The sequence below is a fragment of the Phodopus roborovskii genome, unplaced genomic scaffold (assembly GCF_943737965.1).
Source record: "Phodopus roborovskii unplaced genomic scaffold, PHOROB, whole genome shotgun sequence".
Classification (NCBI taxonomy): Eukaryota; Metazoa; Chordata; class Mammalia; order Rodentia; family Cricetidae; genus Phodopus; species Phodopus roborovskii.
Genome location: NW_026126611.1, coordinates 12,876,328 through 12,895,693, shown reverse-complemented (window position 1 = coordinate 12,895,693; position 19,366 = coordinate 12,876,328). Strand labels below are relative to the sequence as shown.

Genomic DNA, 19,366 nt, shown 5'->3' with positions numbered 1-19,366 from the left:
GTGTGCAGAGCCACTCCAAGGGACACTTCCCACCCGGTCTAGGATTGTGTCACCGGTGATTCTTGCCGGAACTGAGCATGGAGTGGGAAACAAGGCTATCTGGCCACCTGCCCTGGAAGTCCATTAAATGTCACTGAGATGTCATGTTTGAGTCTTCCAGTTCTGGGTCAATATACATATATTTTGACATCTGTATGTGTGGTTTGAGGGTGAAGTCTTATGAGGCTGAGTGTGTGGGGTAAAAGTTAGCTTAGGTCACATCCATTCCACTTACCTAAACTGACTAACCCATCAAATGTGTGCTCCCCCCCCCCCCCCGTGGGCCAAGGACTCCTTTAATGCCTGGGTGGTGAATGGGTTCAGCAATTCCTCCCTTTCCCATTTCTAACACAGCTGTTAGAGCCAGCACACTAAACCACCCTTTCTCAGAGTCCTTTACCGCTCACCTCTCCTCTAATGTCTAATTTTAGAGTAGGAAGAGCCACTCCCAACCTCTTATAAATCCATATTGGAAAAGGTTCTGTTGTACCTTTTTTTTTTCCCTATAGTGCCTGTGGCTTCATGTAGGAACTTAGCTGAGCTGACAGCCAAGCTCTGCAGGAGTAGGGTTGGGGAATTTTGACTGTTTTTTGCTTCATAGTATTATTAGTTTGTTTCCCACCAATTGTGTTACTATTGACAAACATGAACTGTGCATGTTTTTATTTCCCTATTTTTCTTCCTGTTTGCTTGGAGTTAGCAGAAAGTCATTATTTTAAAGCTGTGTATGACCTAAAGGGATCCAGGTGGTGAGAGTATAGTAAGATGTCATAATATAAAGAGTTGAATGGCTGCTAGAGTGAAGGACACTCATACTTTCTAGTCTTATTTAGGGGTCGGGTTGGGAGGGTGCAAATATTGTTCCCATTTTCCAGATGAGAAATTTCATTTGCCAAGGACCCCACTACTAGCAAGTGGTACCTCCAGGTGAGATCTGCTGACGTCAGTGCTGTCCCGAGGCATCGTTCCAGGAGAGATGGAAACGTATAGAAGGGAATGAGGGCCCTTACTTACACGGAACATTCCAATCAAAGTGTGGCCATCTTTTCTAGTTCTTCAGCATACAAAACCTGGTTTAGGGACCTGGGCACATCTGTCCACTGGCTCATAAAATGAGTTGTGAGGTCCAGCCTCGTGTCCCACAGATGAGAAAAATGATACTCAAAGGTGTCATCATTTTGCTAAGGACACTCAGCTAACCTCAGGACTGAGACCAGAACTGGAGTTCCTTTACTACCAAAGCTATAAACAACAAAATCCATACACCATTTTTGTTTGGCTTTGTTGGGATTCTACACCAAGGGCTCATGTAATCTGTTTAGGATAAATCCCAGGTGGGTTATATTTTTATGGCTTGGGTATGGAAAGAATTGTCAGTTACCCTCAGTGCCCACTTTGACGTGCTTTTCTCTAGTTCCCCAATGGTGTGGGATAATGAGTGGAGTGGAGTCCTGTGCCCAAGACCTAACTGTATAAGAGTGCCAGCAGGGGAGGGTGCTGTAGAGGTCACAGGATTCAAGGTCCTGTGGAACAGGTCAACTTTACTTAGCGACAGTCACTGCTGTAATGGTGTGGCTTAGCACTTCCCACTCTAAATTTTAAAAGTTCAGTTGTGAGTTTTTAAGATTTTTTTTTTAAAAAGCACTCTTACCCTAGAAACACAACATGCAAAGGGGAGAAAAGTAAACAAACAACAACAACAGCAAACAAAACCAAAGAACAAGTCCCACCCTAGTCAGAATTGCTGTCACGAAACGATACATTCCGGCAAGTGTTTGGGGAAGAGGAAGCTTGCACACTATCGGTGGGAATGCCCACTGCTGAAATCAGTGCCGAGGTTCCTCAGAAAACTAAAATTAGAACTGCTGTGTGACACAGATACGCCATGTGCACGCAGATGCTCCAAGGAGCTGAAGGCAGCATCACACCATGGTACTTGCTGCACACACATCCGTGTTCATGGCTGCTCACACACACATCCGTGTTCATGGCTGCTCACACACACATCCATGTTCATGGCTGCTCACACACACATCCGTGTCCATGGCTGCTCACACACACATCCGTGTCCATGGCTGCTCACACACACATCCGTGTCCATGGCTGCTCACACACACATCCGTGTTCATGGCTGCTCACACACACATCTGTGTTCATGGCTGCTTACACACACATCCGTGTTCATGGTTGCTTACACACACATCCGTGTTCACGGCTGCTTACACATCCGTGTCCATGGCTGCTCACACACACATCCATGTTCATGGCTGCTCACATACACATCCGTGTCCATGGCTGCTCACACACACATCTGTGTTCATGGCTGCTCACACACACATCTGTGTTCATGGCTGCTTACACACACATCCGTGTTCATGGTTGCTTACACACACATCCGTGTTCACGGCTGCTTACACATCCGTGTTCATGGCTACTCACACACACATCCATGTTCATGGCTGCTCACATACACATCCGTGTTCATGGCTGCACATCTTACAATAACCAAGAGAAGCAACCAGCTCAGAGGCCCAGAAATGATGAATGAGTAAAGAAAATGTGATTGGATAAATGCACACGCATGAATGCACACATACAAATTGTGTATACACACGAGCGCACAACACACTCGTGCATACACAGGAACACACAATGCGCATTCATGCACACACACACACACACACACACACACACACATTAGGATTTTATCCAGCCATTAAGAAGAATTAAATAAGGTCATTTGCCAGAAAATAGATGGAACCAGAGATCAGCATGTAAAGTGAGATAAGCCAGACTCGGGAAGACAAAAATCAGTCTCTCACATATATGGGAATCTAGATTTAAGAGTGTGTGTGTTTGTGTGTATGTGTGTGTGTATGTGTGTGTATGTGTGTGTATGTGTGTATGTGTGTGTATGTGTGTATGTGTATGTGTGTGTAAGTGTGTGTATGTGTGTGTGTAAGTGTGTGTGTGTGTGGTTTATGTATGTGGTCTGTATGTACAAATAATATGGAAGTAGAAGGGTGGGGCTTATTATGGGAAGAAAGAGTTCTAACGGGAAGCAGACAAGACAGTGGAGAAAGAAGAAGTAGAGCATGGTATTCCTTCGTAGGCGGAATCTAGATTTATATGTGTGCGCGCACATGCGTGCGTGTGTGCATCAGGAGGAGGAGAAGCAGGAGGGAGACAAGTGGAAGTGAAGGAAACTAGCAGGGGGTGGAGGGGTGAGGAGGTGAGCAGAGGGCAAATGGGAGAAAGGTGCATGATATGGGTGTATGGGAATCTCACCATGATGTATACACACTCAGCAAACAAATCCAATACAATAAAAGTAAGCCATTTCTACTTAAATCGTTAAAAGTAAAAGAAACGGTAGCAGAGATGACCCGCCACTGGCTGCTCTTCTACAGGGCCTGGGTTCAATTCCCAGCATCCACATGGCAGCTCACAACCGTCTGTAACTCCAGTTCTAGGGAATCCAACTCCCTCTTCTGACCTCTGTTGGGCACCAGGCATGCATTTGGCGCACAAACATATGTGCAGGCAAAACACTCATATGCATAAAATAAAATACTATTTAAAAATTAAAGGGACGAAGAAAGAGGAAATTGGGAGATCGTTTTAAAGTATGTATGTGCTAAGAGAAGCATATCACAAAAAGATGATCGCAATGAAGACTCCCACCAAATTAAAAATCACTCTATTATCCCCAGAAATTGAGGGCCCCTTTAGAACAAGACACTGAACTGAGATTCCATTTCCAGAGTCAGCCCTCCAGATAGACTGTGTAAGTGATCAGGAGCTGATTCCCGAAGGCTTTGGTCTTGAGCATCCCCGTCCGCGTCCTTGAGCGATGGATATTGAATGCTGCCCTTGACCTTCTGCCGGAGACATATTTTATTTACTTCTTCCTATAGAATTTCCTTAGCAGGGCTGTAATGAGCGCCGTTTGTCTTCCTAATGGGCCCAAATGGAACCCTTTGGGGTCCCCCAGGATGTGCCTTGGTCTAAAAGAAGAAGCCTAGTCAACTGCACTCTCAGAACCAGAAATTTATGACTTCCCACAGGTTGACGTTGCAGGGTTATTTGTAGTGTCCTGTAGGGACATGGCCTTCTGAAACCCCATAGCCTCCTAGCCCTACGTCTAACCCCTCATCACTAACCAGCCAGCTCCCTGCACCTTCACCCTTCAGCTCCATCAGGGTCTGGACCGAAGCTCATCCACTCAGTTTCCACCCCAACCCTGACCGTTCCAAACTCCTGTTAGCGGTGCTAACAGAACCCCGTATGTGGCCTCATGTAAGAGAAAACCCGAGACACGTACTGCTGCCTTTGAAAGTGAAAGAACACCAAACCCTGTCATTTTCTTACTGATAACCTTAGAAGTTGTACAGCATCTCTGAAATGTAGAAACGAGACTGTTAGAGCAACTTCACAATTGTTTACCAGATGTCTGTACACATAAAGAAACTCACCATGGTGGGTGATTAGCTCAGAATTCACTAAGGATCAAATCTTACTGAATTAATTCCATAAACATTTGTTAGGTGCCTATTAAGTGGCAGATAGCCACCAGGGTCACTGCAAAGCACGAGAATAGAACTTTCTTTATCAGGCTTATTGTTGGTACTCAGGCAACTGCACTGGCCAGCCCTTGGGGTCCTGACAGGATACGCCCTCAGCTGCAGCCACTAAGAGCACCACCTGTGTACATTCACTACGTTCCCTTTTAAAATCCCTGCCCACCTCCCATCTCTGTCTTTTTCCCTCTCTTTCTCTCCCTCTCTGTTTGTTCCTCTCCCCCCTCCCTCTCTCTCTCTCCTCTCTCCTGCTTCTCCTGTCTCAGGAGGCCGCTCTCCTCCTCTTCCCTTTCCCCTTTTTATGATCCCTTTCCCTAATATGAATAAATAAATAAAACAGAAACCCTATGCTTGAACCCTGTAAATGGTGTCTTTCTCTTGCATGCTGCTTTTCATAAGTTACAACACTTATGACGCAACTAAATGCTCCAGCCTGCAGGAGATGAGAGATGCAGGGTATTCAGCCAAGTAGTCACACCCCTACCTGCCCAGGCCATGCACACACCTGGCCAGTGTACCCAGATATTGAGGGGTGAAAGGGAGGTTTTCCTCGGAAGTCTGAATTCTCTCTGTCTGCCTAAGAGCCTCTGGTGAAACGTGTTTTGTTTTGTCTTGTTTTGATTATGGTACTCAGCAAAGCCTTGCTAAGACAATGAGACTATTCACTACTGTCTCTTCTCTTCTAGGACATCAATGAGTGCATTCTGGAAAACTACCCTGAGTGTTCCAACCCCAGGTTATTTTACATCATCCCGTATTTCTGTGGACAGCACCCCAGATGTAGGTAAGCACCCTGCCTCACAGGCACTCCGTGGGACCCTTCTGCAGGAAGTCCCGAGACCTTTTGCACTTCCATCCATGGCGACAGCAGCTCTTCAAGAATACCATTGGCCTCTCTGGGTGTCATATAAGGAATGTGAGGCTCCATGACACAGCATTGGGGTGATTACATACAGCTATGTAACAGGAACACCCGCCAAGTTCATTTGTCTACCCAAAACACGGCTGTTACCACCATTCAACAAGACAGTGGAGACCAGCGTCAGATGGCCAGCCTGTAGGACTGTGACCCACAACCATATCTGTGCTTGACAAGCTACGGAGGGCTCAACACTCTGGAAGCACACACACACACACAGTGTCCCTAATGAGGTACAGTCCCGCCGAACAGTGATCCTTAGCCTCTGGGTCATGACCCCTTTGGGAATTGAAGGACCCTTTCACAGGGGTCGCCCAAGGCCACCAGAAAACATGAGTATTTATATTATGATTCATTAACAGTAGCAAAATTACAGTTACGACGTAGCAAGGGAAATAATCTTATGGTTGGGGGTCACCACCGCATGAGGAGCTGTATTTAAGGGCAACAGCTTTAGGAAGGTTGAGGGCCACTGACATGGAGAGGGTTTCCAGAGATCAAGCTGGCCTGACTTGAACACAGAGCCGTCTTCACTTCACACTGGCCAGGCACAAGCACCCCTAGTTGCTTTCCTAGGTGGTACTGGAGTAGCTGTAGTTGAAATCATATACGTTGTTCTAAGCACATGTCTATATCCCGGAGAAGAAAAGATTTCAACAATGAATTACTGCCTTTGTGTGGTAGGACTACGGCTTTTTCAAAGTGGGGAAACTGAGTAGAAGCAGAGGGTCCTTATGTTCCGGCCCTGGGGTTGGGGCGGGGGATGCATAGCTGATTCTAATTGTGACACATTCTTGGCATGTTTTGGCTTACGTTCCATTTCCGTGTGTTTGTGAGTTGGGTTGTTGGTGCTGTTTTGCTTAGCTCACTGTAACGGGAGAGAGCCCTTACCATGCAAAGCCTGGGCCTTATCAGCATCCTGGTTCAGGCAGTCTCCTCCATCGTTTACACTGATGGTCAGGAAATGGTTTGCAGCCAGTGCTTCAGCAGCCGAGGATACAGCATCAAGTGATTACTTTTTAGTGGTCCTTACCTGTTCCTCAGGCTCAAAGGCTGACCCACAAGGAGCATGGCTAGGGACTGAACGTTTCCTACAGGCCTGATACTGTCTTATATACCTCCCATGAGTCCTGGGATTACAGGCTTGTGAGCTACAATATTCCTTTAGACTGATTCACTCTTGTGTAGATCTGGAGGGTCTTGAACTCACAGAGATCGGTCTACCTCTTAATCCTGAGTCCTAGGATTAAAGGTGTGGACCACCACCTCCTAGCTTCTGGCTGCTAGGATCAAAGGTGTGTGCCTGGCTTCTTAGGCTTGTGGCTGACTTTGCTTTCTGAATCCTCAGGCAAACTTTAATAAATCATAAGTAATATATCACCATATATGAGATGTTTATTCCAAAGACTTGGATTCTAACTCCCTAAAGCAGGCCTGAAATGGGCTCTTCTCAAACCTTGGACAGTATCCTCAGGGGCCTTATCTAGTTCACAGGAGGGTCCCCAGATTTCCCTACCAATATCACTCTGTTGAACTTTACAGCAATCTTTTGTAGCAGATAAGCCTTGTTTTAATGTTGTTTCAAGAGTGACCTTGGCTTATCCAGATTCCCCCAAATCTGACCCATAAGGAAATCCAGCTCTTCCCCTTCTTTAACTCAATCGTACAACAACAAAAACTAACGTTAATGTTTTTCAAAGGATGGGGTGATTAGCAGGCACTATTGGACACTAGCTTTGATTGCTACAAGAAATATTGTCCGTGACTCTAACTTCATTAAATGCGTTCCACCTGGTTCATCTATATAAAGCCATTCTAACCATCTGCTTGAGATCTAAGTGCCTGTGCCTATCATTGTCTTTCATTAAATACTTAGTCAGGCATATTCATTTCAAGGTCCTGGAGAAACCCCAGGAGAATGGGCTGTTCTAGAATAGGCCACACCTAGGCTAAACCTAGAAGGAATTCAGGTTAGGGCTTACACAAATGGCGACTCAGGGTGGGGGGGGGTGTTGACACACATGGTCGGATAGAAGAGATCAACCTTCCATGGGTTGGTGATACACATCCTGGGGGCTTTGATGTAAGTAACTTTCTTGTCTGTCAAGGGAGCCTGGCGAGTGGGCCCTGGAGCGTGCCAAACTGAACGTGAACGAAAACTTCCTGCTCGTGGGGATTCTGGAGGAGTTGGAGGATGTGCTGCTTTTACTGGAAAGATTTTTACCTCATTACTTCAAGGGCGTGCTCAGCATCTACAAGGACCCAGGTAACTCCATGTGTAAGCCCTGTAGGGTTCGCTCCAAGACTTTCTTGCTTTGACAATGACTTGAGAGATGTGTGATGTGATATCTTGGGTCCCCTGGCTTTCAAAGACAGAGGAGAAGCATGCATGAGCTTTTGACTACAGGACCTCAAGCTTTAAGTTAAACACAGCCTCGCTGTGGCTATGACAGCTATGTCCCTCTCCTTAAAAACAGAAGTTCACAACATTTCCCACCGGCTTGCCCAAAAGCCCATTGCTGGGAACAAAGGATGTAGATACACCCCTACACCTGGATGCAAACGGGAGTGAGGGAGAGCTACTTGAGATGAGACGGCTCTGCCCTACACTACTGTTACAAAAGCACTCTAGCGTGCAAAATCCTGGCAGTAGATTAGACGGGAAACAAACTGGAAATGCAATTAAGATTTTACTCTCACAGACCAAGGGCTCCCCAAATAGAAGTGGCAAAGCGGTTTCAGGACAGGCCGCCGTATCACTGTGAATATAATTACTTTTGGAAATCCATCACTTATTTTCTCCTCATTATTATTTAGCGTGAGATAAAGATACCCTCTTGCTGCTTCCTTTCCTGGGCTTCTTAATCTAGTGATGCACGCACAGCAAGCCCTGCATACTTACTCACCTAGCAGTTTGTGGCGTTGTGCTGTTGAGAGAGGGCATATGGCCTGGTAGAAAAAGCAGAGGGAGGAAACGCTCCCAAGGACTGCGGACAGTCAGATGGGGGGAGCCGTATCTGCATCACCAAGGCTTGGACACACTTGCCTTTGCCCTGGGGAGTCTTTACGCCTGCACCGGGGCCCTGTCATTTGAATAAATGGCTGGCAGGTGCTTCAAAACATCTCCCAGCTCTCTCATTCAGAGTCAAAAAAAAATCTAATTTATCTGCTTGTTAGAATATATCAGAAAACCCAAAGGTGAGCCCTACTTTGAGTCTTCTTATCAGGAAAATGAGTTTGAATAACTAGAAGCCTTCAGTAGCTGAGTTTGGAAACTGGAATATCTCTGCGCTTGCAGCAACAGGCACATGAAGGAGTTTGCATATGTAAAATGGGAAGGATGTCAGCATTCCAATGTGTCTGAAGACGGTGGTTCTGTAAGGCACTGTGAACCCTACTCTGTGCAGGGAGAGGGCTACCCTACATTAGAGTCCTTAATGGACGACATCAGTCATTCTCCAGTGAACCCTCTGTCTGTCTGTCTGTCTCTCACTCTCTCTGGGCCAGCCTCTTGTGTATGAGTGTGTGTGTGTCTGTTTGTCTGTCTATCTCCCCATCAACTCCTGTGTGCACACGTGTGTGAGCATCACAGTGTGAGATGATGAGATGCATGAATCTTGATAACACATCCTCATCCAGACATCTGTTATGTGGTAGGGATGAAGACTTGTTCATTTCAATGAAGACATTTTCATCTCCATTCTTAAACACATACAAAACTCCAACAAGAAGCATATCCCCAAGGGACACTTACCTAGCTATGGCTGGAAGTATTTGTTATTGACTTCCTATTTTCTCCAGTTAACTGGGTGACATCTCAGAAATGTGGGACTTGATCCCATGATCTGCCTGCATATCAATTAAAGCAGAAAAGATTTGTGACAATTGGATTGCTGTTACTTCTTTTACCTACAGCTACAACCTTCCCACCAGTAAATTAAAGCTCTTTTCCCTTTGAGTTTGGCAGTAACAACATGTTAAAGGCGTCAGAAGGAATAAGGGGCATCTGGTGTTCTTGTGTAAAGGGATAAAAGGGCTTCCAAAAACCAGATGCAGCTGTTCCTGGGGCTTACATGATGCCAGGCATCTATTCTGCTCTCCTGGTGCATCTTGGCTACCCTAGTCCTACCCCTTTCCTCACAAAGAAGTGATAAAAAGAGTAATTCCTGGCACACAGGGAACTCCAAGCGCCAGTTACTGAAGATACATTGTGGCAATACATTTATAAACCCAGTTTGTAATACCGGTCTGTCTCTCTGCTGTCATGAAGTGTGTGCATGACAAAATGAACCTTGGGCCAAGAGTTCAGGAACTTCTGTGTACTATGGTTGTTTGGCAATGTCTTCTGCCCTTCCCTTATGATGACACTGAAGGCCAAGCAAGCAAATGGTTCCTGTATTCTAACAGTTTCTGTGTCCCGGAGGCAGAGGATGCGGGGTGAGCAGAAACTCCTGAGCAGCTTCTTCTTGTATCTGGGCTTCTGTGAACACAAAGTGCCATATTGTCTGTCACTGCTGTGCATTGGTGGGTTACAGCCAGACAGGCAAGAGGAGGCATGGGTCTCTTTATTCTGTTCACACCAGACCACCTTGTTCTCACGGGTGGCACATTAAAATCATGGTGCTTCCCACATTCAAGAAGTTTAGGGCTGATGATACAATTCATGGGTAGAGCTCTTGCCTAGCATGCCCATGGCCTGGATTTGATCCCAACACTGGAAAACATACGTTCAGAATTTAAATTTGGCTCTGTTAGTAAAGCACTTGCTAAAAGCATGAGGACTTGAATCCAATTCCTACACCCATTCAGGTGTCAGGCACAATGCACAGAAGCTAAGGGACATTAACTAGACTGCCGTAAAGTTGGAACATTGGTATAAAATGGCTATATTTTTATTAAATTCCTCCAATGGTTTTGCAAAGAGACAATTTTGCTTGATGGTAATCTATCCCAGCACCAGGGAGGCAGAGACTAGCAGATGATGGGAACTCACAGACCAGCCAGGCATGCTGAATCATTGAGCGGTCGGGTCCGTGAGAGACCCTGTCTCAGGAACAACAGTAAGGTGGCAGGTCATTGAGGAGGAGCCCAATGTTGACTTCAAGCCTCCACATCCACACACTTATACCGTGACATTTGCTCACACACATGCCGGTGTGAATCAGTACCTACAGTAAACACACACTGAGAGAGAGAGAGAGAGAGAGACAGAGACAGACACGCACACAGGCAAACACACACACACACACACACAGACAGAAAGACAGACAGACAGAGACACACACAGAGAGAGAGAAAGACAGAGACAGAGACAGGCACACACACAGGCACACACAGGCAAACACACACACACACAGACAGACAGACACACACACACACACACACACACCTTATAACCAAGTAGACTTAAAGGATGGAACCAAGAAACACTAAAATATGAGACACCGAGGATATCTCATGGGAGCTGTGACCACTGTGGAGCCACTGGCCACCTGAAAAAAATGAATTAATATGCAAACTCATCAGTGGCTGTCTATCACAGGTTATATGCCCTGTTATTGAAAAAAAAAAATGCAGGTGCCTGGTTAGTTTTAGTTATCAAGACCTCTACAATGACACTGATGGTGTGTGTGTGTGTGTGTGTGTGTGTGTGTGTGTGTGTGACTTTCATATCAAGGGCAGCAAGCACTGGGTTTTTAGGGACAGAAGAACTAACAAAAATGGTTGTGTCTTTTAATCGGATGAAGTGTCACTTAGTTTCAGATAGGAATTGTGACAGCTTTAAAAGCTACTACTGCCTGTTTTAAGAGCATGCCATTTAGAGACGCTGGCACCTACCCTAAATACCACTTTGACTGGGGCCTTCCCCTTTTTTTGGAAAGGTATGTTGTCCTTGAGCAAGTTTGTCTCTGACCATTTGGATAACCAGTCTTATAATTGTTTTAAGTAATTATATATTAATGTTTCCCTGTTGTGAGACCCAGTGAGTGAATCTCAGAAGAAGCTCATGATTATAAGTAATTAATTCGAAATAGGATTTAAGGTTTCAACATGATGGATAACACAGAGAGCAAACCCAGGTGTTCAGTGTCGTTACAAATGCTAGGACCCTTGCAGTATGTTTTCTAAATGACTCTTGGGACCTGACCAAGCTGGCGTTAGGGAACAAGGACTACCCAGACTTTAACTGAGAAGCAATGCCTCACTGGCGTAACAGATGTATTTACTTTGCTTGGGGCTGTGACCAAATACATGACAAAGAAGCAACCTAAGGGTGTGTGGGGACCTCGGTTAGCTGTGCTACAGCCCACAGTGAGAAGGAAGGTGTAGCCGTGGGATGTGAGGGAGCTGGTCACAGGGGAGAGGTAAGAGCAGCAGCCAATCCTCTTTCCAGCTCTTTTTACTCAGTCTAGGATGCCCCCCCCCATAGGATGGAGCCACCCACCCACGGGCGGTTTCCCGCTCCTCACTCAACCCTTTCATAGCACACCCAAACACATTCTCATTGACTGTCACTCCAGTCAAGTTCCCGGTCAGGACTGACCACCACACATCTCTCCTCCTTATTGCTTAATCGCCATGTTTGTTCTTTATCGGAGCCCTTTTTGAATGAGAAACTGAAGCCAGACCAGAGACGTCTATAGTGAGTTTTAACGTGTCTGTGTCTCCGTTCCTTAACTCAAAACACTGAAAGGTTGGGGCCAAGGGGCTCAGTGGTAGGCCCTCGCCTACCATGCTCAGAGCCCTGGAGTTGATCTCCGGTGCCACAAATGCAAATAAATCTAGCATGCTGTGAGCCAACAGACCTGAATTTATAAGCTAAAATTGTAGTGATGGTAAGTGCCAAAATAAACGAGCAAGTTAATTAAGAGCAAAGAGCATATGACTGAATGCAATGCCAGCAGTACTGGCTGGGCCAGTAGCCACATTAGTCTTGGTCAATAGCGCCACCTAGTGGGTGGACAGAACTCTACGTTCAACATACAAAGTTTGCTCTTTCAAGAGCTTGAGAACTCATGCGTCCAATCCTTCTACCTTGTGTTTGAAATGCTTTCTGTGACTAACATTACTTTAGTCTACATCTGCTTGTTTCCGTCGTAAGGATAAACCCCGGAGCACGATGGGAAACTCAGCAGTCATTTATGGAAGGTCTTGAGAACACAGTCGCCAACTATTAGAATAAATTCCAAGCCATTGGCTTAAACACTGACTTTGCAAACTAAATTAATTTACAAGGGGGTGATTAAGGAACTACGTTCACTCGTTTTATAAGTAATGGTGATGGAGTACAAATCGAATGCCTGCCGTGGTAGTTAGTTTTCTCGTTCGTTGTGCATCCATGCACAAGTTGGGAGACAGCCTCCGTCCGTTAACTGTACAGTCGTGGCAAGGTAAACCTAAGTGTCATCTTCCCACCTGTATAATGTGCATGGATATTACCTACTTTAAAAGGCTGTGGTCAGGGGGAGGGGACAAGAGACCTCATCGTCCATCACTTACAGCTGAGCCGAGACTATGACAAGTCTGCAATGAAGACTCACCACTTCCGTATTTCTGACTCAGGAGAAGGGGAATTAGTCTCTTCTTGTGAATTGTGTGTTCCCGGAGGGAGGATGTCAACTGGAAACTGCTACGCTGATGTGTTCAGAGAATAACGTACACGCACCATCCGAGTCAGTAAGAGCTTCTTGCTGTCCCTGAATTCTTACCAGAAATGTCGTCCAGTTATAACTTTGGAATGAGGTCCACTACTGAGATTTGATCTGGGGCTCATTACCCTTAACTTGGACCTCAAATACTGTCTGCTGTTTGATAGATAATGTGTTTCCAAATGTTTCATTTGCTTTTATTATCTAAAGGGAAACTCTTAAGGTTTCAATCCTGCCTGCAAGTTCATTTTCCATATCCACACAGTCTCAAGAATATTATTAATGCACTGTTAGCATTTCTCCAGCAGGGGGCAGAATCTCCCCATTCTCTCTAGGAGGTAACCATGGTTTCCAGACAAAACTCAGTGCACGCAGAGGTGGCACCCATAAAGTCTGAACACACATGTAGGATTATGCCTCAATGGGGGTCCATTTAGAAGTTGGGTTTCAAACAACCTGAAATTTCATTAATTCTAGATGAGACATCTAAATTGCATTTTATGGGAACCACTGGCATTGCCAGTATCAAATAAGTTTATCTAGAGTGTGTCTCTCTGTGTGACGTTTATATTCAAGTGTATATATTTTTAGTCATGAACATGCATGGCTACAATTATAAGACATCCAAATTGAATAGATACTGTCTTCCACCTTTCATTTCCATGTTTATTTCCTACTTCCTATCGCTGCTGACCTAAAACAAAAATGTAAGGAGCCTTAAAATAATTTATTAATGGCCAGAAGAAATTCCAATAACCTTTCTTCAAACTCGATGAGAATGTCTAAGTAACTTTGATATTACTGCTGGGACTATGACTCCTCTCTGCTCTTGGTTCATATAGTAGTTTTCATGAGCCATGTCCTGAGCTCAGATTCTAATACTATCAGTATTGGACTGCATGCACATGCGTGCGTACGTGCATGCGTGTGTGTGTGTGTGTGTGTGTGTGTGTGTGTGTGTGTGTGTATGTGTATGTGTAGACCTGTTCATGTGCAAACCAGCAGATGCATTATCTATCCTTTCCTAAATGTGACCTGAAATCACAAAGCCAGCCACAGTGTCTAAGGGAGAACAATTCAAATCTCTCTCTCTCACTCTCTCTCTCTCTCTCTCTCACACACACACACACTCCCAGGTAGACAGTGGTCTGCCTGCATGCAAGATGAGAGCACCAGATCTCATTACAGATGGTTGTGAGCCACCATGTGGGTGCTGGGAATTGAACTCAGGAGCTCTGGAAGAGCAGCCAGTGCTTTTAACCTCTAAGCCATCTCTCCAGCCCTGACTGCTAATTTTTAAGCATATTTTTCATTTGCTTGTCAATCACCCTTGCCTTAAGGTCAACCCTCCTCTAGGAGAACGTGTCTTATATGAGATGTGCCTCCAGTGACAGCAACAGAAAGGACTTAGCTTAAAACAGTGATTTTTCTAATACTAACTTTATTACAACTAATGCTGAACACGTTAAACATGTGAGGATGTAGACTTAGATGTCTGAACTTTTGCCAGCCCTGGGGCAAGGTGATACAAAAATGAACAAAGTACATAGGAAAACATCCCAGAGTTTGGCGCCACATGACCCAGCCTTAAAGGATGCATAGCAGTTTGTCACATGGTGTAAAAGGCTGCATGTTAAGCAACCGTGAGGGAATGCATGAGAGTTGGTACAGCCTGCACTGGCCCATGCTGCTGAGCCCTGATACCTCTAAGATTCAGCTACCCTTCTGCTTGCACCGGTACGGACAAGGCCAAAGGACCAACTCTTCCTGTGATGCAACAGGGACCTGGGTCACCCACACCAGTCTCAGGACTGGTAGCTAAGCCACAGCTACTGTAATATGCCACCCTGTCAGCTTCCTGTTCTGACCACAGAGGCTCTCGTTTCCTTACAGTAACCAAGTGACTCCACACCCTGAGCTTTTCCAACCAAAGTTCTTCTCCTGGCTTTCTGCCTGCACCCATTAGTTTCCATCAGTCCTGTGTGCCTTGCAGTAACTGCATGGATTCTCCTCCCGATCTCCAGGTACCAGCCACTGACCTCCTAGACTCCCTGACTTCTCCATCCCTCCCTGGCCTGGGCTTGAGCTGCCTTTCTCCCCAGGCATGGTCCTTTAGGAATCCTGTTCCTGGGTGTCTTTTTAAAAGCACTTCCTCCATCTCATAAGCCTTGATCTTTTCTGGGTCCCAGCTCCCCTCCCCCGTAGAGAATCCCAAATGCACACATACCCATGTCTCCCTAATTTGCCCAGTGTTCCCAGACCAGGTTGGGGGTACCGTTTCCGCTTTTATGAGTCATTTCCCCTAATGAAAGCTGCCTGATGGCATCTGGGGGCGTGGAAGGGATAAGCATGATCTGTGCTCGGGGGTTATTTTCCTGTGCTTGAGAATGCAACCACTTCTACTCTGAGTAGTTTTCAGTGAGGCTGACAGTAATATGCTTTGCCCCGAGTGAGATTACGACTATGGGATGGGCTTACTCATCGCAAGTTTCAACTTTGGACTTGCCTGCTTATTGTACGAAGCTGGTCTGCTTCTACAGCCGAGATTAAAGTCCTGGCGGGTGGCTGGTACTTATAAAACCTTTTTCACAATGCTTCTGTCCACCCAGGCATCCACATGGTGGCACAAAAGGACTCTTGACAAAGCACTTGAAGACTATCTTCAGGCTTTACCCACCCCATCCCTTCTTTGCTGAGAAAACCTACCCAAGCTGGGGGAAAGGGGCGGGCGGCAAGGGCACACATAGCCCAGCTGAGGGGGTGGCACAGCCCTGAGCCATTTTGTCTGACTCAGCACTGTACAGCAGATGTCCTATTTTTTCCTAGCCAAATCTTTCTCAAGTAGACATATCATTTCTCGGTCTGTGTTTTTGTAGGCTCTCAGACATTTTTGTCAGGCTACGGTGCCCTAGCTTGTCTAGTCTTACAAAGAGTGTGGAACTGTAAAAGGGTACAGAGAAAAGGTCAGGCACTGGCACCACCATCCGCCGTGTGGTGACACATGGAATGTAGTGAGTACATTCATCTGTTCCCCACAGAGAAGCCCAGCAAGGCCCCTGCTAACATGAAGTGGTAGGACTTGGAGATGTCACCTCCCTGGTCTTCCACTGGTCCTGCTAGATGCTTCTGCTTGGCCGATCAGACATGACTGGAAGTGTGCATTTCACCCTCTTGTATTTATCTAGATAATAAAGTGGTGCCTCGTTCACTAAGGCCCAAGAATGTCAGAGCGATTAAAGACCCTCAGAGCGTGGACCTTCATGCTCTGACTCAGCAAAGGCGACACTCACAAGAAGCGGTCTTGATGCAAACTGCAAGAGGACTCCTTTATTCCAAGTGCACACTGGGGTCCAAAGTCACACACCACGCAGGGGTAGAGGACTGAGGACCCCGAGGGCAGAATTGAGACAGCTTTTATAGGGTTTACAACAAAGCCTGCCCATCATAAACCAATCATCTCACAGCATCAAGAGTCCGCGGGGTGCGGACCAATCAATTTAAACCATCCAAGCCTGCACTTTATAGACAATCAGTTTTCTATAGCCTGGAAGTCTGCATTTGCGCGGGCTCCTAGGTGGGGTGACAAATGGCAGTTAGGTTAGGTCACTGGGGCAGGGGTTTCACAAGCAGTTTACAAAGTCAGAGAAGCAGCAAGGAGTGTGACCTTTTGCCTAGTTACTGGCAGAGGACAGGGTCTGGAATTTGAGGTTTTTAGGGCTTTCTAGGTAGTGTTTCTAAACTTTTAGCTTCCTGGGGTCATTGGAGAGTTAAGCTGAATTTTCCATTCTTTCAAGCCACGGTGGGTTCAGCCTTTGCGGTCCAAGCTCCCTGCACGCACGCTCAGCTCTGCAGGCCTCACTTTCAGTGTGGGTTGTATGCGTCTTCTGACCGCCATGCTGTCCACTGCGAGTGTGCACAGGCTGCCGTATCCGCGTGACTTGCACGAAGCGCTGCTTAGTTCTTTTACTCCATCACCCTTTCTTTTGCGTCTTCCCCCGTCCTCCTGATGTGACAGACATTCTGGCCCCACAGCCCTTCTACCCCACTGCCAAGGTGCACCCATGACCCACACAGAGTGTCACAGCACTCGCTAAGATGCCACAGCTGTGTTTGACTTCTAGCACCAGATACTGTTTTCCGCTGGAGTTAATCAGTGCCTTTCTTTAAAAGAAAACACTTAGATTTATTTGTACCAATCAAATTTTGACGTTGCGTCAATATTATTTTAATAGTATTTCAGTATTATCAGATGTCCTTTCCCCGTCCTCCTGGGTCCTCCCTCCCGCTCAGAATTCCTAACCTCTGGTTGAAGCTTAGTCTGGCTCCGCTGGAAGCTCCCACACAGCTCTGCTCAGTTGCCTTTTGTGGCAGTTAGGTGTCAGATCCCATTCCCCAATCCCCTTGGTTGTACCTGTCTCTTGATGGTATTTCATCACTTCCTAATCGAGTTACGTGGGATGGGGGGTGGGGGTCTCACTGCACGTTTTGCTATTGGTGCAATACCACATTACGGACGCCACTTGTGGTTCCAGAGGGTTGCAAATCCAAAGTAGCCAGGCCCTGTCTGTTGAGGGACATCTTGCTATGTCACCGCATAGCAGAAAGGGTCAGATGGCAAGAACACAGGAAGGGTGACGTGCGGTGATTTGGATGAGAATGGTCGACGCTGCTTAAGGAGGATTGGGAGGCGTGGCCTCGTTGGGGGAGGCGTGGCCTTGTTGGAGAGGGTGTGGCCTTGTTGGAGAGGGTGTGGCCTTGTTAGAGGAGGTATGTCACTGGGGATGGGCTTTAACAAAGGTTTCAAAAGCCCATGCTAGGCTCCGTTCTCTCTCTCTCTCTCTCTCTCTCTCTCTCTCTCTCTCTCTCTCTCTCTCTCTCTCTCTCTCTCTCTCTCTCAGTAGCGCTCAGCTACTGCTCCAGCACCATGTGTGCCGACATGCCCCCCACTGTGATGATAGTGGACTCAGCCTTTCTCTCCTGAGAGTTGTCGTGGCCGTGGTGTCTCTTCGCAGCAATAGGAAAGTTGACTGTGACAGGGCGGAAACGGGCTGGTGCCCTCTGATTTATAGGGAGCCATCTGCCTAACTCACTTTTACCCACTCCCCAAATAATAGCATCAATCTCTCCTCCTGGCCTGATCATTTCTCAAGGCCCACCTGGCCTGCCTCTTGGTGGCAGGGACATTTCAGCACGGGTCTTGGAAGGGGCACGGAACCTTAGTTCCTGGCAGTTCGAGAATGTTTGAGAAGTCTAACGTTCTGTCTCCTCTCTCCAGTACTGACCTGGCACACATGGATTTCTTCAGAATTACACTCCACACACCCGCTTCTTTTCCTCCTTCCCATCTCTGACCCCATCTGTCATTTTTTGCTCTGTTTCTTTAATGATGTTTACCATGGGCATTTTTTTCACCGGATACCCAGACCCCTAGACATTTCTTTTCTTTGGATATTATTTTTCTCTCTTAGTTCTCTATCTCTTTGAATTTTCCCCTCCTTTTAAAAACATTGCTTTTTGTATTCTGATCTTTCCATTGATGTCTTAAAGCTCTTCGCTCTAGGAAAGCCATCTTCAAGTGTTTTCCTGTATCCCCTGTGGCACCTACCTCTCTGCTTGCCATGGGCTCCTTTTGACAATGTGGTTGGTCTAGGCGTCTCTGGCAGTTGGGAGCTTTCTTCTGGCGGCATAGCTCTGCCCTTGAGAAGACAGCACTTAAAATGCCATGACATGGGAGCCTCGCTGGGTCCCCATATAACACACGTAGGGTGACGGAGCAACCAGGAGATGGATGTTCACTGGGAACATTTTGGAAATGTTCTCCTTTCCCCTTGAGCTTGTTGAGATTTCCCACCCTGCAAACATCTTTTTTGGTGAAGTGTGGTGTGGTGGTGAAGTAGGAACACGCATCTGGTCGGTGCCATGGGAACCCTCCTCCTCCTTTCTCCCCTGGGTTAGCAAACCCCTTGGAGCCTCAGCTACAGCACCCCAGGCAGGGAAGAATCCCCCCAGCAGCAGGTGAAGCTTTGCGAGACACGTGGCCGCAGGCAGCCCAGGGAGAATGCATTTCATCACCAGACGGCCAGCCTCATGTCCAGCTCTCGTACAGGGGACACCTCGTGCCCGAGCTGTCACTCCTTTGTCGTTCAGGAATTGCAGTGGATGACCTGGCACTCTTGTTA

The 19,366-nt window shown here is 46.6% G+C and overlaps 1 protein-coding gene across 1 annotated transcript in view; it reads left to right on the top strand.

Moving 5' to 3' along the window:
• Positions 1–19,366, top strand: part of Ust (uronyl 2-sulfotransferase) — a 249,244-nt gene that overhangs the window by 203,962 nt on the left and 25,916 nt on the right. Inside the window, exons 6-7 of the mRNA XM_051206019.1 lie at positions 5,306–5,403; positions 7,647–7,804. Of these exons, the coding sequence (XP_051061976.1) occupies positions 5,306–5,403; positions 7,647–7,804 (256 nt within the window). The remainder of the gene's footprint in view (positions 1–5,305; positions 5,404–7,646; positions 7,805–19,366) is intronic.